This window comes from Macaca fascicularis, chromosome 7 (assembly GCF_037993035.2).
Source record: "Macaca fascicularis isolate 582-1 chromosome 7, T2T-MFA8v1.1".
NCBI lineage: Eukaryota > Metazoa > Chordata > Mammalia > Primates > Cercopithecidae > Macaca > Macaca fascicularis.
Genome location: NC_088381.1, coordinates 130,801,564 through 130,819,131, shown reverse-complemented (window position 1 = coordinate 130,819,131; position 17,568 = coordinate 130,801,564). Strand labels below are relative to the sequence as shown.

The window sequence follows — 17,568 nt, the reverse complement described above, 5'->3', positions numbered from 1 at the left end:
TATACAAAAGCAAACCTACTTTTCTGTGTAAAATAGAACAAAGACATCTCTGTTATTTAGAATACTGGTAGTTTCTAAATTATCTGTATTATGTGGTTGAAAATATCTTTGAATGATTTTAATTCAAAGGAAGACTTTTAAATTCTATTTTAAATTAGACTTTTCAAGATCAGTCTAATGGACAAAAAATTTGTTCCATCATGTCAGCAATATATTAATATAATTTTTGAAGGGGTCATCCAATTTTCTTTTATTATCAACTTCAGTATTCTCAATTTGTAGGGAAGTGACTGTAGCCCTAATCTTAATAAATTAACCAATTTTTAGGTATAATTTATAGTCATTAACATTATTTAATACTAACTATACTTTTATTTCATAGCTTAGGGTATATACTTTAATGCAAAGAAATATTATAAACTGGTTTCTTTCAAATGGAATTTTTAGTTTGTATATAAATTCAGTATTTATTGCAGGTCTTATATGATGATCATGCAAAGCTGGTTATGTCAATTTCAAGAACAGATTATATTATTTGTACAATTACAAACCATAGTTTTATGTGTCTATCTTTATGAGTTTGCCTTTTTGATTACTTGAATTAAGTGAATTGTTGAATGAAGCTAAATAACCTCCTTTTTTCTCCTTTCTTCTTCAGAATCAAGTTTCTTACTGGGAAATGCCCAGATTGTGGATTGGCCTGTAGTTTATAGTAATGACGGTTTTTGTAAACTCTCTGGATATCATCGAGCTGACGTCATGCAGAAAAGCAGCACCTGCAGGTAACAGAATAGCTAAGTAATCTTTTCTGAAATTTAACACAAATCTGAATGTAATTAAAAGGCTTAAGCTTACTTGGACTCCCGTATACAAACTATAGAGTTAAAAATTATATTAGAATATTAGGGAGACTAAATCATCACTGGAAACATACAGCTTAAGAGCCGTTGGTGAGAACTTTTGCCAAAAGGAAGAGTTTTATATATCCGTGAGTTAATCAATTCATTCAATAAATATTTTTTGATCACCTACCATGAGCCCGGAATAGTCTAGATGCTGAATTATCACAGGAATGTCTTGTATCAGGGAACAACTTGTGGCATGTGATCTACAGCATCTCTGGAGCAACTAAATTGTCTTGAACAAAACAGTAAACACCACCTGGCCAAGTTAAGCATGGTCCATGAGAATGTAAAGAACATAAAATAAAGCTCTTACATCCTGTGTAAGCCACATGTACTTGGTAATGGTACATTGTTTGACTCATGTACAGCAGAATCTGACATTTATATTATTATAATGGTTCTTTTAAAAAATATGCCATTTCTGTGAGCTTAAAGAGAATATTAAGAAAAAAGGGGATCAGAAAAAAGAAAAGGAAACTATACACAAGGAACTAATTTAGAACCCAAAACTTTTCACAATATTTCAGTAAGGCCAGATGGGATGTTTTTTCCATGAGTTAATTTTTCTTTAAAGCTCTCATTTAACTAAGCACTGAACCAAGTTATTTTAGAACTACAAGGGATCTGATTTTTTTTTTCTAGGCCAAATCCTCTGTTTTTCAGATGAGAAAACTGAGGTAGAGCCATGTTAAGGGACTTGCCTAGAGAAATAGTGATTTATTTTTTCTACTCATTTATGCTGAGAAGCATGATATATAAATATGTGTGTGTATATATGTATGTATATATATGTATAATAGTTATATACATATACAGTTGACCCTGGAACAACACTAGTTTGAACAGTGTGGGTCACTTATAGGTTAATTTTTTCAACCAAATGTGATCAGAAATGTAGTATTAGAGAAATACAGATCAAAAATACAATATTCAAGGGGATGTGAAACCCTTGTGTACAGAGGGCTGACTTTTTATATATGTGGGTTCCGCAGGGCTAACTGCAGGACTTAAGTGTGCACGGATTTTGATATACGCAGTGATCCTGGAACCAATCCCCTGTGTATGACTTTCTCCCTCTCTATATAACTGTATATTTATCTGTGAATTAATCAATTCATTCAATAAATATTTTTTGATCACCTACCATCTACCATGAGCCAAGAATAGTCTAGGTGCTGAGTAATCAGAGGAGCATGTATATGTGTATATATACATACACTCAGAGAGAGAAAGGGAGAGAGAGAGAATCATCCTTGGTATACAGAAGGGATTGGTTGATGACTCTCTCTTTCCCTCTCTAGATATCCTTCATCATCATGAAAGACAGATATTTTATATTACACCATTGAATTTAAACCTGACTGCACATAGCAATCACTTAAATAGGTTTTGCGAAACAGATTCCTACCCCGCTTAAACCTACTGAATTAGAATCAGTAGGTGATTCTGAAGTGGGTGGGTCAAGCAGGGAGTCAGTATTTTTAACCAACAGCTTAGATGATTCTGGTGCTTATCCAGGCTTGAGAAATAATCTGCTCAAACATTCTCTTCCTTAATCTATGCTCCTCTAGCCACCCTCATTTTTGCCTCTACTAAAGGCATTCTCATATTCAGTCTTCATTCCCAGGTGTGGAAATTGGTAAATGGGAGTGATGAAAATCTGTGGCTTCTGGTTGAGAGGATCCCTTTGCTAGCACTGATATCATTGGTCCGAGTTAAGCATTGCTCCTCTCCTATCCCCCAGAAGGCAGTTTAAGTTAGAAAAAGCTGAGTTTCATGGTAGACCTTATCCTGTGGAACAGGTCCCTAGAGAGTTCCAGGAAACGCAGATATAGTCACACTCCCATTTCTTATTTTTGAACTGCTGACATCCCGTCTTCATGCCAGGTTTGTCTCAGATCTCATCTTCTACCTGAAAGTATTTATGATTCCCGAAACAAGACAGGTTTTTCCCTTCTCTGATTCCTCATAGTTTCTTGTGTATATTTCTGTTGGCATCATCATTTGCCCTTAAACTAACTCGCCTTATCCCTTGGGTTTTTATTCTTATTGCTTTATTGCTTTTGTTGCCATTTTTGAGAAGTACTGCTCTTCATATCTGGATCTATTTTAAGTCCTGCTCTCATCCCTTCTTGTGTCCCATGTATCTGCCCTATCCCTGGCCTATTTTCTTTGCCAAGTACAATTTTTCCTTACAAAGGATTCATGAAGAAAATAACTGCTGGTATGTTATATTAGCTCTTTGCTCCTATGAAAGAACTGCCTTTCTTCTCCTAATACAAGTACCACAAGTACCAGATTGTAAGTGCCTTAAGAGTAGGGACTCCATCTTGCTCACTTTTCTATGTACAACAGGACACAAGACAGTGTCTTGTATTTATTGAATTAGATGGCTTGTTTTGCAATAAACCCTTACCTAGGTCTCACATGCTCTGAATAGCATACTGTTATTTCTTGTATTTCATCCTGTGTTATGACATGAGGTGGGAGAGTTTTGGATTATACCATGATTTTTAACTGCATAAAAAAGTATTTGAGTCTTTCCCCAAATTGTCTTTACTTATCAGAGACAGTGTTTTCCAATGATCGTGTTCTTAATGTAAACAATTATTACTTACTTGCATAAAATGCCAGGTATGTTTTGTTAACCTAAAAATTGTAACCAGTTTAATGCCCTCACAGAACAATGAAGACTAGCATCTGATATATGAACAAATATCTGACCTGTATCAGTTTTTCTTGGAAGCATGATTTATTTTAATGTGCTCTGCTTTTAAACTTCCTTATTCTCTTTTAAAATTAAACTATATCCATTTTATGTTTGCTGTAGCATTATTTAGAAGACTGAAGACCTGGAAGTAATCAAAATATGCAGTAGTAAAGTTTATCTACATCATATGTTGTATATACTGGAAGGACAGTGACACTGGAAAAAACTAACAACGTATTATCAAGTAGAAAAAAGCCTAAAACAAAACAACAAACCCAAAACCACCCCCCAAGCAGTTTATAAAACAGTGTTTGCATCATGACTCACATTCTTTTACATATAGCTTTTTTCCCATTTCTTGAATAAATCCAGAAAAGCCTTTAAATGTGAGACACAAAATAACAGAGAGAGAAAAGAAGAAAATTATATGCACATTTAGAAACACAGGGTTGATGGCTAAAAGTTATTATAGTATGTAGAATTACTGACTTATAAGTGAATATGGAGATAAGTATTTGACACTGAGAATATCCTTGTAAATAATTTAAAAAATTTTGCTTATCATAATAAGTTTTTAGACAGACGTAAGAGAATAAGAAGCTACAAAGCGGTGAGCTTCATTTTATATGGGAAAATACAACCTTTGACACTATATATCTCAGAAAAAAGAATCATTTTTATATACAACTTGCATTAGATGAATTAAAGTCTATAGGATTAAAGTGACAACTAGGTAAATTATTACATGCCATAGTTTTAAATGTTCAAAAGTGAATTGTTTTATGGTAAAATAGAAAACACATTAATTTGTGTTTTTATAATATCAAGAGGCTAATATTTCTTTCTTCTGTTTTATCTTTCTTCTTCTTTGTCCTTCTCAACCCCTCCCATGCTAGACCAGACACACAGAATCAAATTAAACATAGTCCTCAGTTTGTCACAATATTATCATTTTGCTCTCTTAAGCAAGGTCTCTCTTTATTTTATTTCATTTTTTTCCTTTTATTTCTTTTCCCTTTCATCCCATCCCCCTTCTTCCTTTTAAGATTATTCATTCTAGAGTGTGTTTATTATATACCTTTCTAATCTGTCTTCTGCTTGTTTATTAAATATGTATATTCTGGAAATGATATTGCTTTGCATATGTTGGTTTTTAAGATCTATTTAATTCCTACCACACTGTAGTATTTATGGTTTCTTACTCTTTTCATTCACCATTATGTTTTTAGACTTCTTTGTGTCATCATATGATGATCTATTCATCATGTCTGATTGTTGTCTAATGTTCTAGTGTCTTCACAGCCTTCGTTCTATTTATACATTCTATTAGTCCTGGAATCTAACTTTGACACTTTGCTACCTCAAACAATTTGGAAATAAGCATCCTCCTACACATCTTCTTGTGGCCCTGTGTGAGAAGTTTTCTGTCTCTATCCCCAGAAATGGGATTGCTGGATAATAGAATATATGCAGAGTTTGTAAATTAACTGCTATGAGATTGTTGCCCAGAGTAACCTTCTGTTTCCATTCTCAGCAGCCATTAGTGAGGATTCTAGTTTTCCTGCATCTTTGCTATGTCATAATAGTACTGAAATTCCTATTTGAAAATATCTGATGTGTGTTAGGTATTGTCTCATTTTTGTTTTAGCTAAAATTATGACACTATAACACTTTCGGATCCCTGGGAATTTCAAACGTTGTCCATTTTACTGTGGACATTGCATTTTCCACACCTTTGGACTGTTTTCCTGTTTACTGGAGGACATGAAAAGTATTGCACGTTTAAAAGAGGTTATAGACTTTGGGAGAATGACATTTAAAAGCATGTGATCTGATCTCATGACCTGTAGAAGCTCTGACATTTGGGATATGCTGTCATAGATTAGGTAGGAACCACTTTAGCATTCTACTTCTAATTAACCTGGAACTTTTAAGAGCCTATTCTGCTGTCGTTTTTTTGTTTTGCTTTGGATAGAGGGGTGAGAAGAACAATCAGGTAGTTTAGGTAGGCAGGATTGAGGGGTAGATAGATGCTCTCAAATGCATTTTTTTGAAAGGCCATTTACAATCTCTTATCCAACCCCATCAAGTTAGACAATGAGTCAGAGATATTAGAAACACTTTATTGGATAGATCTCACAGCAGTTTTATGAACACAGGATTATCTCAGCAGCTACCAAGAGCACGTGACAGATGATGGATGCCAGTCAGTCTGGCTCCATTTGGCTTCTCACGGTGAAACTGATGAAAAGTGTTGAAGGGCAGAGGTGCCTTGGTGATATCAGTCTCCAAAGGTTAGAGATATACTATGCTATCCCTGTTTTTCCTTAATTACATGTCATGGATCAACCATTTATTTTTTCCAGTGAAATCCTTTGAACACCATATAAATCAATGGGTTGTGAAACCTTTTGGTTATGATCCTTTGTATAAAAGAATGTCTTTGATTTATTCCAAAATTACTTCTTTCAGATTTTGAAAACCGTATTTTTTTTTTTTTTTTGAGACAGAGTTTCTCTCTTTTTACCCAGGCTAGAGTACAATGGTGCGATCTTGGCTCACTGCAACCTCCACCTCCTGCGTTCAAGTGATTCTCTTGCCTCAGCCTCCCAAGTCGATGGGGTTACAGGTGCCCACCACCATGCCTGGCTAATTTTGTATTTTAATGGAGATGGGGTTTCACCTGGCCAGGCTGGTCTCGAACTCCTGACCTCAGGTGATCCGCCTGCCTCGGCCTCCCAAAGTGCTGGGATTACAGGTGTGAGCCACTGCGCCTGGCTGAAAACTGTATTCTTATTTGTTTTTAATTTTTCCTGCTTAACTTCCCTTCTCTCAGGCTTTCTCTTTGACTGCAGATCTCAGTCCACCTCCCATTAACTTTTCTGATTCTATGGTTGTGGCCAGTTCTGAGCTGGAGACCACATTTACCCACTGCGTTGTCTATCTGTGTTGCTTTTTTTTGATGAAGCATTTGCTAATCTGTGAACTACAGCCTGCAGATAATATTACCCTGTACTATGGTGACTGAATGTTTGTTGCATTTTAGTCTAGACACACTATTGTACATTTAGCAGAGCAAGAGAAATTGGTGGAACTCGTGATTAGGTTATGTTTTCTTCAGAGTTGTAAGGTTCTTTTCTCCTTTGGAAGTCTTTCAATCATTATAGCCATTGTTACTGCTAGGTACTATAATGAGGCTTGTTTGTGAGATTTTGATAGCAGAGCAAGGGATCCAAGAATAAATAAATCCTGTTACAAGCCCAAACCACCTGTTCTTCAAAGTTTTCTAGGTCAGATACACATGAAAGATAACTGCCAGATGCCTAGGCGAGCGGGTATGGCCTAGAACAGGCCTGAAGAAAACTTACTTCCTTATTCCCAAGATGAAACCAGTCAGTTGTATGACAAGAAAAGTGGCCAGATTATACAGGAGCAGGTTCTGAGTGAGTGTTTGCTTCAACCTCATGGGCTTGTGAAGAAAGAAGATTCACAGAACCATGCACATCTCCCTGTAAGACACAGTGACCCTGCCTTTTGGAAAGCATGGTTCCTGGAGAATCCTGGAGAAGCTAGGGAGTGAGGCTGGGATTGGGAAGGGGCCTTCTAATCCCATCCGTACATTCCAGTCATATTTCAGCCATTGTGTAACACGTTATAATTTTGTCACCCTTTGAGTTATATTATTATTGTCATCATTTTACTGATGAAGAAACTATGGGTCAGAGAGGATACAAGACTTGCCCATGAATTATCCAGTTTGTAAGTGGTCCTCCAAATGCAAAAGTCTTCTGTTATACCATGACTGCCCAATATTATAACAGAGATATAGATTGCTTCTGTGAATCCAATTTTGTTTGCCTTTCAATAAAGGAACAGTGCAGTAGTTCATTTATAATTACCAAGGAGGAGCTTGGCATCCTATGTAAGAGAGCAAGTGGAAGTTTTGTAATTTTAAAAATATTTCCATTACATATTCCTTGAGGATATTTAGTAGAAGATACGAAAACTATGTAAAATTATTATTTATGGTTTCTAAAGCCTGTTGATTACTATTTCTATAATTTGTGACCCCTCAAATTCCATTAACCATTCAAAGACTGCATTGAGCTTCACTCCTCCTGAGTCAGGCTTCAGGAACTATGATAAAATATTTCAGCATTCACATGTGACAGAGTCAAGCAAATCAACAAATGTGCCGTACCCATAGAGAACGGGGAGTCATGGGTTTATCAGTATGGCTTGGACAACTTTGGATGAAAATACTTTCAGAGATTGAATTAACCTCCAGAACACTTGCCTTGGGAGGATAGATAGTTAGTACATTTCCGATATTCTTTATACTCTGTTTTCAAATACCTCTTATTATTTAACTGCTACATTTCACCCCTTCAAATACATGTTCTGTCACTGGAAATATGCAGTGTAATAAATGAAAAATCCGAGTGGAACAATGTAAGAAATGAAAGATTATTTTTTAAAAACAGTATTCGGATTTTAATAATATAGGATTATTTTTCTTAAGTGCCTTTATTTTCCTAGGATAAGTGATGTTAGCATTGGAAGGACTTAACTAATGGAGGTGTATTGTGAATTTTTAATAGCTTATTTAAAAATTACTTGTTTGTTTTTTTCTTCTCTTCAGAATTTTAGTTGCATCAGACCTGTGCTGCATTTTTTCTTAGTTGGTGTTATTAAACCAATCCCTCAAAGAGCTTCTTTGTTAAAATTTGAGTTGTAACTTACTTTTAAATCTTATTAGAGTTAATTTTTGATAATTTTTATCCTACTTGCTTGTTGTATTATAAATTCTTTCTTATTGTTTCTGTTGGCCCGTTGTGAATATTATGTTTCAGTTTATTGAACCATAGACACCTGTCATTTAGTAGCAGTGTGAAATGGTTTTTCTTTAAGACTACAAACATTTACTTAGTTTAATTGCCCTTATCTTGAATTTTAAAATGTTTCTGCTTTATTAAGATTCTTTAATTGAAAATAACAGTTAGTAAAAAACTGATTTAAAAAGTTCACTTGTCTATAAAAATATTATGTACAGTATTAATCTAATTTTTTTTTTGGGAGAGGAGTTGCTTTATGTTCTTTAGCTGAATAATTTTAATTTAATTGTAATGCCTTCAAGAGATTTTTATAAAACTCACAAGAGCTGAAATTTCAGCTCTGACAGGAACAGTGGCTTTTCAATGCCAGCTTGCAGGTATGCTTTGAGGTTTCCTGTATGAGTCTAGATATAAGATATGGAATTAAGAGTCTGTCATTTTATTCTGAGATCTTTTTACTTATTTTGTTATTTTAATGACAAAATTTTTCTTTTTAAATTAATATATTAAAAATGAAGGATTCAGATTTCTCAGTGCTTGGACAATCTGCCTTATCTACTTTCATTTCTTAGTTTCTAGAATTCTAGTTGCTTAGGTTGGTGTTATAGAAGGCGGGCTTGAGTTACCGGTAATTTCCAGTTGTAATGTGGTGCTACTATTGGGTCCTGTGTGTCATTACTGAATCTTGCTGATAAACTATGCCTTTTAGGTTGTAAGTTTTATTAATTGATAATTTCAGGTGCAGATTTTCTGTGAAGATAATGAATCTGAACCTTCAGGGGCCCTCATTTGAGTGCATGTCTTTCGAGGCTCTGTTCTTAATCTTGTTTTATAATTTTGTATTCTTTTTCTTAAGGAGGGCTCCACAGATTGTATAGGCTTCAGCCTCCACCACACTTTGGATCTGCCTCTGGTCAATATGTGAACTCTTTGAAAACTGAAAGAAAAGCAATAACAAAGATGAACATTTGATCTTTCAAAATCTTAGTTAAGGTATTCAGTAATGCCACATTTTCTTTCCTGGTGGAAGAAATGGTCTGGACAGTCATACCAATCAGCAGAACTGTGGATCTAAAACCAGATGTACAACTGATGATTTTGAAAGCATTGAGAATGGATTTTTAGAGGCTTGTAGTTATTGAGTGAGTTCTGTTATTTAGATAATCAGACTTTTGCCAAGGTTCTCTTAGAAAAATAGAGAATGTCAAACATTAGAAAGTTCTTGTGGAATATAGACATTCATTCCTTAATCTGTATTTTGTATGTTCCTCTAACAACTGTAATAATGTATGATTTTTTCAAGATGCCAGCTTTACTTCCCTCCCGCTAGCCACACTTGTACCTGTCTTAAGGAAATCCCCTGAAATGATGAGAATGTCAATGCACTATATGTATAATATGCAATCCTCACTTTATTATGATAGTATGGAAACATAACAAGGTATATGCAAGCTGAAACCACATAATAACGATCTTAATACTCAATAAAAATTATGATTGTTTTAGCATCTTTAAAAATGTTTGTCAAAACATTAAAAATTCTCTTATTGTTGGTTATCAATGAAGGGAGCTGAATATAATAGTAAAACTCATATTTATGTAGTATACTGTGATTTTGAACATTAGAAAAATTGAGAATGGGGGAAGTGTTTTATTTATTCTTAAAAAACTTATCACAAGTCATTTGAACAATACTTGCCTTTTCAAAATGTAACTTTCTGTATAAAGGCAGCATCTTTTCTATCTCCTCGAAAATTGTCACCCTCCTTTCTAAGTTAGAATTAATTTCAAATATTTTATTCTTCCACTTTTACTATTGTGAGCAACGTACTAGAGCTCCTTTAATGAGGAGCTTTTGTTTGTTTCTTTGTTTTTGAACTGGTGTCACCTCCTCTGGGAGACCTTCATCCTTTTTGTTACAACCACTTTCCTCATTTATATTGATGAGTTCACCTTCACTAAGTCCTTTTGGCTGCATAGCTAGAGTCTCCCAAATGGCAGCAGTATCGACATTTCCATGGTCACCTATTTTTCTTATAACTTCATTTATGTTCAGTTTGAATTCCACTTCCAACATTATTATTTGTCATTTCTTTGGTGGACTTTAATTTTTGTTGGCTACTTACTGCTTTTGATTATCCATTTTTGTAAAATGTCACGTAGGTTTATCACTGAGAGACAAGGAGGCAATATGACTACATGCTTTTCTGTCTGTGTGTGAACTGAATAACAGCTGTGCTGTTACCAATACTGACAGAATTTGAAAGAAGTGATGTGATCAGTGACTGGTTGTGAAGGTGCGTCTGTTATTTTCTAGTGATTTGTAGACTGAAGATCAAGCAGCAAAGCTTGCACTTTGTGCAATTACTCGGTTAACATACTGTGGTAACTGAAATTTGAACTGTGTTGTGGAACTGGTGTAATTTAACTAAACCATAGTGACTGAAATCTGTGCATACAGGAACTGTGTGAAGCAAGAACTGTCTCTCATGATTTAAATATTTTAGTTCATTGTGGAGGAGCAACATTATGTTTTGTAGCCACATTTGACTATTTAATCAAAGACAACTATATGATTTTTGTAGCGTTTGAAAGGCAACACAAAAGTGAAATCGATTGTTTCTTTTTCCCCCCCTCCAGTTTTATGTATGGGGAATTGACTGACAAGAAGACCATTGAGAAAGTAAGGCAAACTTTTGACAACTATGAGTCAAACTGCTTTGAAGTTCTTCTGTACAAGAAAAACAGTAGGTATCTCAATTATTAATAAGATGTGCCAACTCTTTATTAATATTACGTTTGGTAAGTCATAGTGGAGCTAAAATGTAGAAAGCATGCAAAACTTCTATTGCTTCTTTTCTTGGCAGGGGCAGAAGTTGCTGGTGAAATTAGATAATAAAATTAATAAATAATTCTACCTATGGAAAGCAACCTTTTGAGGAATGGAAGAAAAATGAGATACATCCTAAATATGACTTTTGTATCAGGAGCACAATATTTTGTAATTAATACTTATAATAAAGATCCTATAATTATGTGGCAACAACTAAAATTGACAGATACATGTATTAATTTCTTCTTATGGTTAAAGAAAATGGTAATTGCTAACACTGGATATGTGGAATTACCTTTCAACACAAACACAGGCAATGTGAATATGCGGTAGCTACTTGAGGGGAATCTCTACCAATACAGCCTTTTGCCAGTCTGAGACTCTTTTGTGAGAAAGCCTAGTAGAAAGTAGTCATTGTTCTCAGAACAGATCATTCACATTTGGTAAATGTGTATTGATTGTTGGGAACTTTCTCTGGCATGAGATTTGTATGTGGTAAGGTATTATATAATGACATAATATCTCATGATGTAGACTTTCCATCAGAGTTTGGAGGGAAAAAACCAACCCAACAAAAACCAAGTGTACTCAACAACTCAGTCCCCTTTCTAAATTCACTTTATTTGCATGGTTACTTACTTTTATCTTTTTGCTGTTTCCACAAATTTTTCTTTCTTTCTTTTTTGAAATGAACAGTCACTTCATAAGATGAGTCAATTTATTTATTGTTAATAGCAAATGATAGCAAAGTCCATTATTATCTTTGATGGAAATTGATGGTTACTAAATTCTTCCCAAGTTTGGAAAACATTCTCGCTTCAACAGGCAATGTCTGTTCCATGTTCAGTGCCTGTTGGATCTTGTGGAGCATAATTTATCCTGTCCATTTACTTGAAACATTTTTTATCTGTGGAATATTTGGAATTAAAATTCGATTTCTCTTTTTATTAGTAGACTAATAAAGGAATAACAGTGTTAGGCATTGCCTCAAAGTAGTGCACTTGATAATGGAAACATTTGTGTTTAGTAATTTTACTTAAGGAATGGCTTATCTTATCTTTCATTTTACATCAAGGCCAAAGAGATATTTCAGTTTGAAGTCATAGCTAAATGTCAGCTGGCTTGTCACCTAGAAAACAAGCCCTTCTGAATGGTCAGCTCTGTCCTCTGCAAGAGAAAAGGCAGGCTGTAGGTGCTTTCTGGGTCTTTTTTGCCAGGTCTAAATACATATTGATAATTTGTAGGAGACCTGTATACCAAAAAACCCTTCATTTTCATATGGTTTGTTAACTCTTCAATAATTTAGATATGTACTCCAAATTTAGCAAATAATGTAAGAATATTCCCTATAACTAAGGTCATTCACTCTCTGACATTTAAACAAAAATAAACAAACATTTGCCTGACTTTAAAGCCCCAAAGACAAGTCCATAGTTTCTGCGTTTCTCAAAAAATATCTTAGTGAAGCCTAGGTGACATAGCAAGACCCTGCCTCTTCGAAAAAAGAAAAGCTGGGCATGAAGGCACATGCCTGTAGTCCCAGCTACTCACCGGAGGCTGAGGCAGGTAGATCGCTTGGGCTCAGGAGTTCGAGGTTGCAGTGAGCTATGATCGTGCTACTGTATTCCAGCCTGGGTGACAGAGCAAGACCCTGTAATAACAACCATCACAACAAAATATCTTTGTGGAATTTGTGTTTGTTTACTTTAAGTCATGTTAGTAATTACTTGAATTTTACCTTTCCAGAAGTCCTTCCAAGGTAGTTTAGATATTTTGCCTTATGTTAATGGATTGAAATTATTATCTGACCATTGTTCAGGCCTATCTGGTTCTTTCCAGATAACTCTCTATGCAGATAAGTTCCTGCTTATAGCCAATAGGATATATACCCCATAGCATTGTAAATTAAAACTCATGCCTGCTTTCTGTGTGCTATCTACATTGGGTTTTGTTTTTGTTTTCCTCTTTAGTGAAGGATAGGTGTTATCCATGTATTATAATGGAGTTTTGCTATATAATTGCAGCTTTTAAAAAAGCTGAAAGGTTTTGAATATCAACTGAGAAAAATATGTTTTTGTGATTTTTAAAAAAATGTTACGTAGAAAAATTCACATCTGTAGAAAACTGTTTTGGGAATGGCTACATGCCAAGTTCTCCCAATACTTCCTTTAAGTAATTAGGTTAAACATCATTTTGAAAATGGGGGAATTGAGGCATCTGATTGAATATGCATCACCATTGAAATTTTAGTTTGCAGCCTCTGTTCTGTAGGTCCTGTGCTCTGATTAGCAGGGGGCTGTTTCTACTGTGGAGAAAGAAGATAGCTCTGAGCTTAAAATAGCTCTTTCTGTGTACTCAAAGGCAGAATTGACAGCTGAGGCTCCTCCAAGTCATCAATGCTGGAACTCTGCACTGAGATTCAGCGGCAGCAGGTTCCTCTGCTTAACCCTCCCAGACTCCCCAGCCCTCTGAACCCCAAATCCGGAATATGAAGGATCTATCACCAGATACTTGGCAGATACTGAGCCTACTTGGGGTAGTATGACCCTGTGGCTTGGAAAGTTGAAAAACAATTACCTTCATATCTAAAGCAGTTTTAAAGAGAGCCCAGACTCTGCCAGGATTTGAAAAGTTGCAGTTTTCACAGGAGGGTATGAAATCTAACATCATCTCTTTCTGTTCGGATTTCTAACAGACCTTGGAAAATGACTTCTTTTTTTAGTGCCCTTTTCTCTTTGTTTATGACCCTTCTGCCTCAAGCTCACTGTGTTGGAATAGCCATAGGCCATGTATCCACTAACGTCTGGGCCTGGTGATTTGTAAAACTGTGCACATCACTCACAGTTCCTGGACATGCTGTGTAAAATACGAAAACAGAAAAAAAAAGAACAAGCCTCTAGGGGAGATGATGTGATTATTTTTGAGGTCTGTGTCTTATTCTACCATCATTTTGGAAAGGGCCATGTCCTTCCATAGGCCCCCTGGGGTTGCAAAAAACCTGATTGTCACAGCTGAATAGTCCCATAGAAATCTCCTTTCTCTAATTCTCTGACTTCTTGAGCTTGGTAGTTATCTCATCTTGTCTAAATGAAAAATTCCCCTTTGTGGTGACATTAGGTGACTTTTTAATTTTTTATTTTTTTAGGCAATGGGAATAGAAGTGCTTCTTATTCAGTTCTCAATGGAAGCTAGTAAAAGGCTAGGGTCTTACCTACAGACAATTAATAGCTGCATGTTTCACTCCCTAAATCCTAAACCTTATAAAAACCTTTATGTCTTAAAATAGAATATTTGGAGGGGCTTTACTACACTGTGGCTTGAAGAAAATATGATGAGAAAAATGTCTCTTTGATTGTAATGTAAATGTGTCTCTTTGATTGTAATGGAACCTTCCTTCAGTGTTTTATCACCTAACAGATAATCACACTTCGAAGGCATTTATTGTGCCTTCACATATTTATATTTGTTATATGCCAGTTCCTGATTTGTCCAAATTGTAAGCCTTGAATACTTTGATACCCTCTGCCCTAGAGGACAGAGTCTGCAGTAGCCATCCTTTGAAGAATGTGTTGATAGAGTCCAGCTTCATGCTCTTTGAGTGAGTGAGGTAGGAAGCAGTGGCTTGAAAGGATGCCTGGGGATCTCAAAGGCTGAGGACATGTCTTTTTTTTCCTTCAGGCTGCCTTAACAGTTTCAAGTAGAGCTCTGTGTACATCAGGCATCAAGTTTTGCTGACATCCTCTCTCTCTGATGTGGGGATGCAGTCAAAGCCATAGAGCTATCATATAAGTCTATCTGACTGATGAGAGAGCCTTGGGATAGAAACAGTATTTTAGATGTTCCTCTAAGAGGAATGCTTATTAGAGGATCAGGTATGGCTGTTGCAGTTAATTGGGAACACTTGTCAAAGTGACAAGACGAGAGAAGCAGGTATGAGTGATCACAATTGGTAAGACTCTCAGAAGAAAGTTGGTGAGAGTAGCAGTGGTAGAGGGACCCAGACCTACAGGTGATGCTGGGATTGCTTAAGTAGCAAAACGGCCTTTGTGTTCCTGCGCTGTGAAATGACAGCCTGTGCTTTACTTTAGAATTTGGATATTTTGGCTTGAATACTGTGTGTATTAAATTTGAATAATTGGTAGTTGATACAAAATTAAAGGTTTATTGACTATTTGTAGTGATTAATATGCTATTGTTTTGGTGTTGATTCCTGGCCTAGATGTTGGCAGCTGAAGGAAGAAAGAAGCCAGGAGACCAAAACATTGCTGTGGCCATGCCACACTCTAATGTCCTTTCCCCAACTTCTCTCTGTTACAGGAACCCCTGTTTGGTTTTATATGCAAATTGCACCAATAAGAAATGAACATGAAAAGGTGGTCTTGTTCCTGTGTACTTTCAAGGATATTACGTTGTTCAAACAGCCAATAGAGGATGATTCAACAAAAGGTAATTTTCAAAAGAATTACTACATTGGAAAATTAGGCTGTTGCTAAGAGATCTTATTATTTTACCTCCACTCGTTGAACTGGAAAGCAAAATTCTACTGTGAGGCCTTTCTTTTGCTTCATTGCTTGGAATCTGTTTTATTCAATCATATTGTCGCAATAGAAATAGCATGGCTATCCAAAGTTGACATATAGATGGGTTAACTTGTAGCATGAGTAAGAAATTTTATAGAGCATTTTTTTTGTTGTTGTTGTTTTTTAGTCAGTCTCACTCTGTTGCTTGGGCCAGAGTGCAGTGGTATTATCTCTGTAATTTCCGTCTCCCAGGCTCAAGTGATCCCCCTACCTCAGCCCCCTGAGTACCTGGGACTACAGGAGTGCACCACCATATCTGGCTAATTTTTCCATTTTTTGTAGAGTCAGGGTGTCGCTGTGTTGCCAAGGCTGGTTTCAAACTCTTGGGCTCAAGTTATCTGCCCACCTTGGCCTCCCAAAGTGCTGGGATTACAGGCGTGAGCTATGCACCTGGCTGAGCATTGTTAATTTTGAATCAATATAATTGGAATTTCAACACCGCATACCATGGTGAGCTTTAGAACCCAAATGCAAGAATTGGTGAAATGGTTTGAGTGAAATCTAACTAGAGCTCAGTTGGTTAGTTGATTGAATGTTGTTGAATTAAAGTTGTAATAGTTGACTTTTTCAAGTTATTTTTCGGTTTTTATTTATTCTGTTGTGTAGTGCCTAGGCTAGATGTTGCTAGATTATGGAAAGAATAATTTTGTCATCAGGAGAGTGGCTGGCAAAATGCAAACCTTCTGACTGTCGTCTTACTGACTAAAATAGTCAAAGAGACTGCTATAGAAACTACTAGTCAGTGGCATGTGCTTTTACCTCCTTTTCTTTGTAATTTATTCCCAATTTATTCTCTCCAATTATGTTTAAATTAGAAACTGGTGTCATATAAATGAAGAATTTCAAATAACCTTAGAAGTAGTTTTTATGAAATGTTATTTTTAATAATCTCTTAGGAAACTGAAAATAAAATGTCTCCCTCTTTGCATTTGGCAAACATCGCCTTTCCTTACTTCTTTTTAAAAAACTGGCATAGAAACTTTAATCTTTCCAACTGTAATCATAATTATAGAAAAAATCACATTAAGTTTATTCCTTGCATAGGAGCTCACGTATATAATATTGTATCTGCTCAGTTTCTGGTTAACATCAAATTGCAAGAGGAGAATTTTTACAGTGTGTAAATCATTCAAAGTATGACAGAGAACAATTTATTTGTACTTTGAAGATCGAATAAAGAATTCGGTTTGGACCCATACTCCCTGTTTCTATGCCTTTACACATAGACTCAGTGCCTAGGAAATTTAAGATAACTATAAATACTGCTTTTAAATTGAACAATCTTCTAATAGTATTTAGGTTTAGTGCTCATTTGCTTGTTTTAACATTCGTGGTGCTCCATCCAACAGCCAGAGAATATGTGTTCTTAACCTCACATGGAGTGGAGCGTTCACCAGAGAGATCACATTCTGGGCCATAAAGCCTACCTTAATAAATTTTAAAAAATATAAATCTTAAAAAGTATGTTCTCAGACCAAAGTGGAATTAAACTAGACATGAGTAACAGAAAGATATCTGGAAGATCCTGAAATATTTGGAAATTAAACATGTTTCTAAATAAATCAAAGAAGCAGCCTTAAGATAAGTTAGAAAAATATTTTTAACTAAAGAAAAATGAAAATACAATTTATCAAATTTGTGAGATGCAGGAAAAGCAGTGCTTAGAGGGAAATAGGTAACATTAAATGCATATATTAGAAAAGAA

At 35.5% G+C, this 17,568-nt stretch overlaps 1 protein-coding gene across 2 annotated transcripts in view; it reads left to right on the top strand.

Moving 5' to 3' along the window:
• KCNH5 (potassium voltage-gated channel subfamily H member 5) overlaps positions 1-17,568 on the top strand; it is a 346,531-nt gene that overhangs the window by 28,954 nt on the left and 300,009 nt on the right. For both annotated transcript variants that reach the window (XR_012416327.1, XM_005561443.4), the window contains exons 2-4: positions 659-782; positions 11,091-11,197; positions 15,601-15,729. Coding sequence is in view for 1 of the 2 variants with exons in the window: in XM_005561443.4 (XP_005561500.1) it covers positions 659-782; positions 11,091-11,197; positions 15,601-15,729 (360 nt within the window). In the remaining variant the exon portion in view is untranslated. The remainder of the gene's footprint in view (positions 1-658; positions 783-11,090; positions 11,198-15,600; positions 15,730-17,568) is intronic.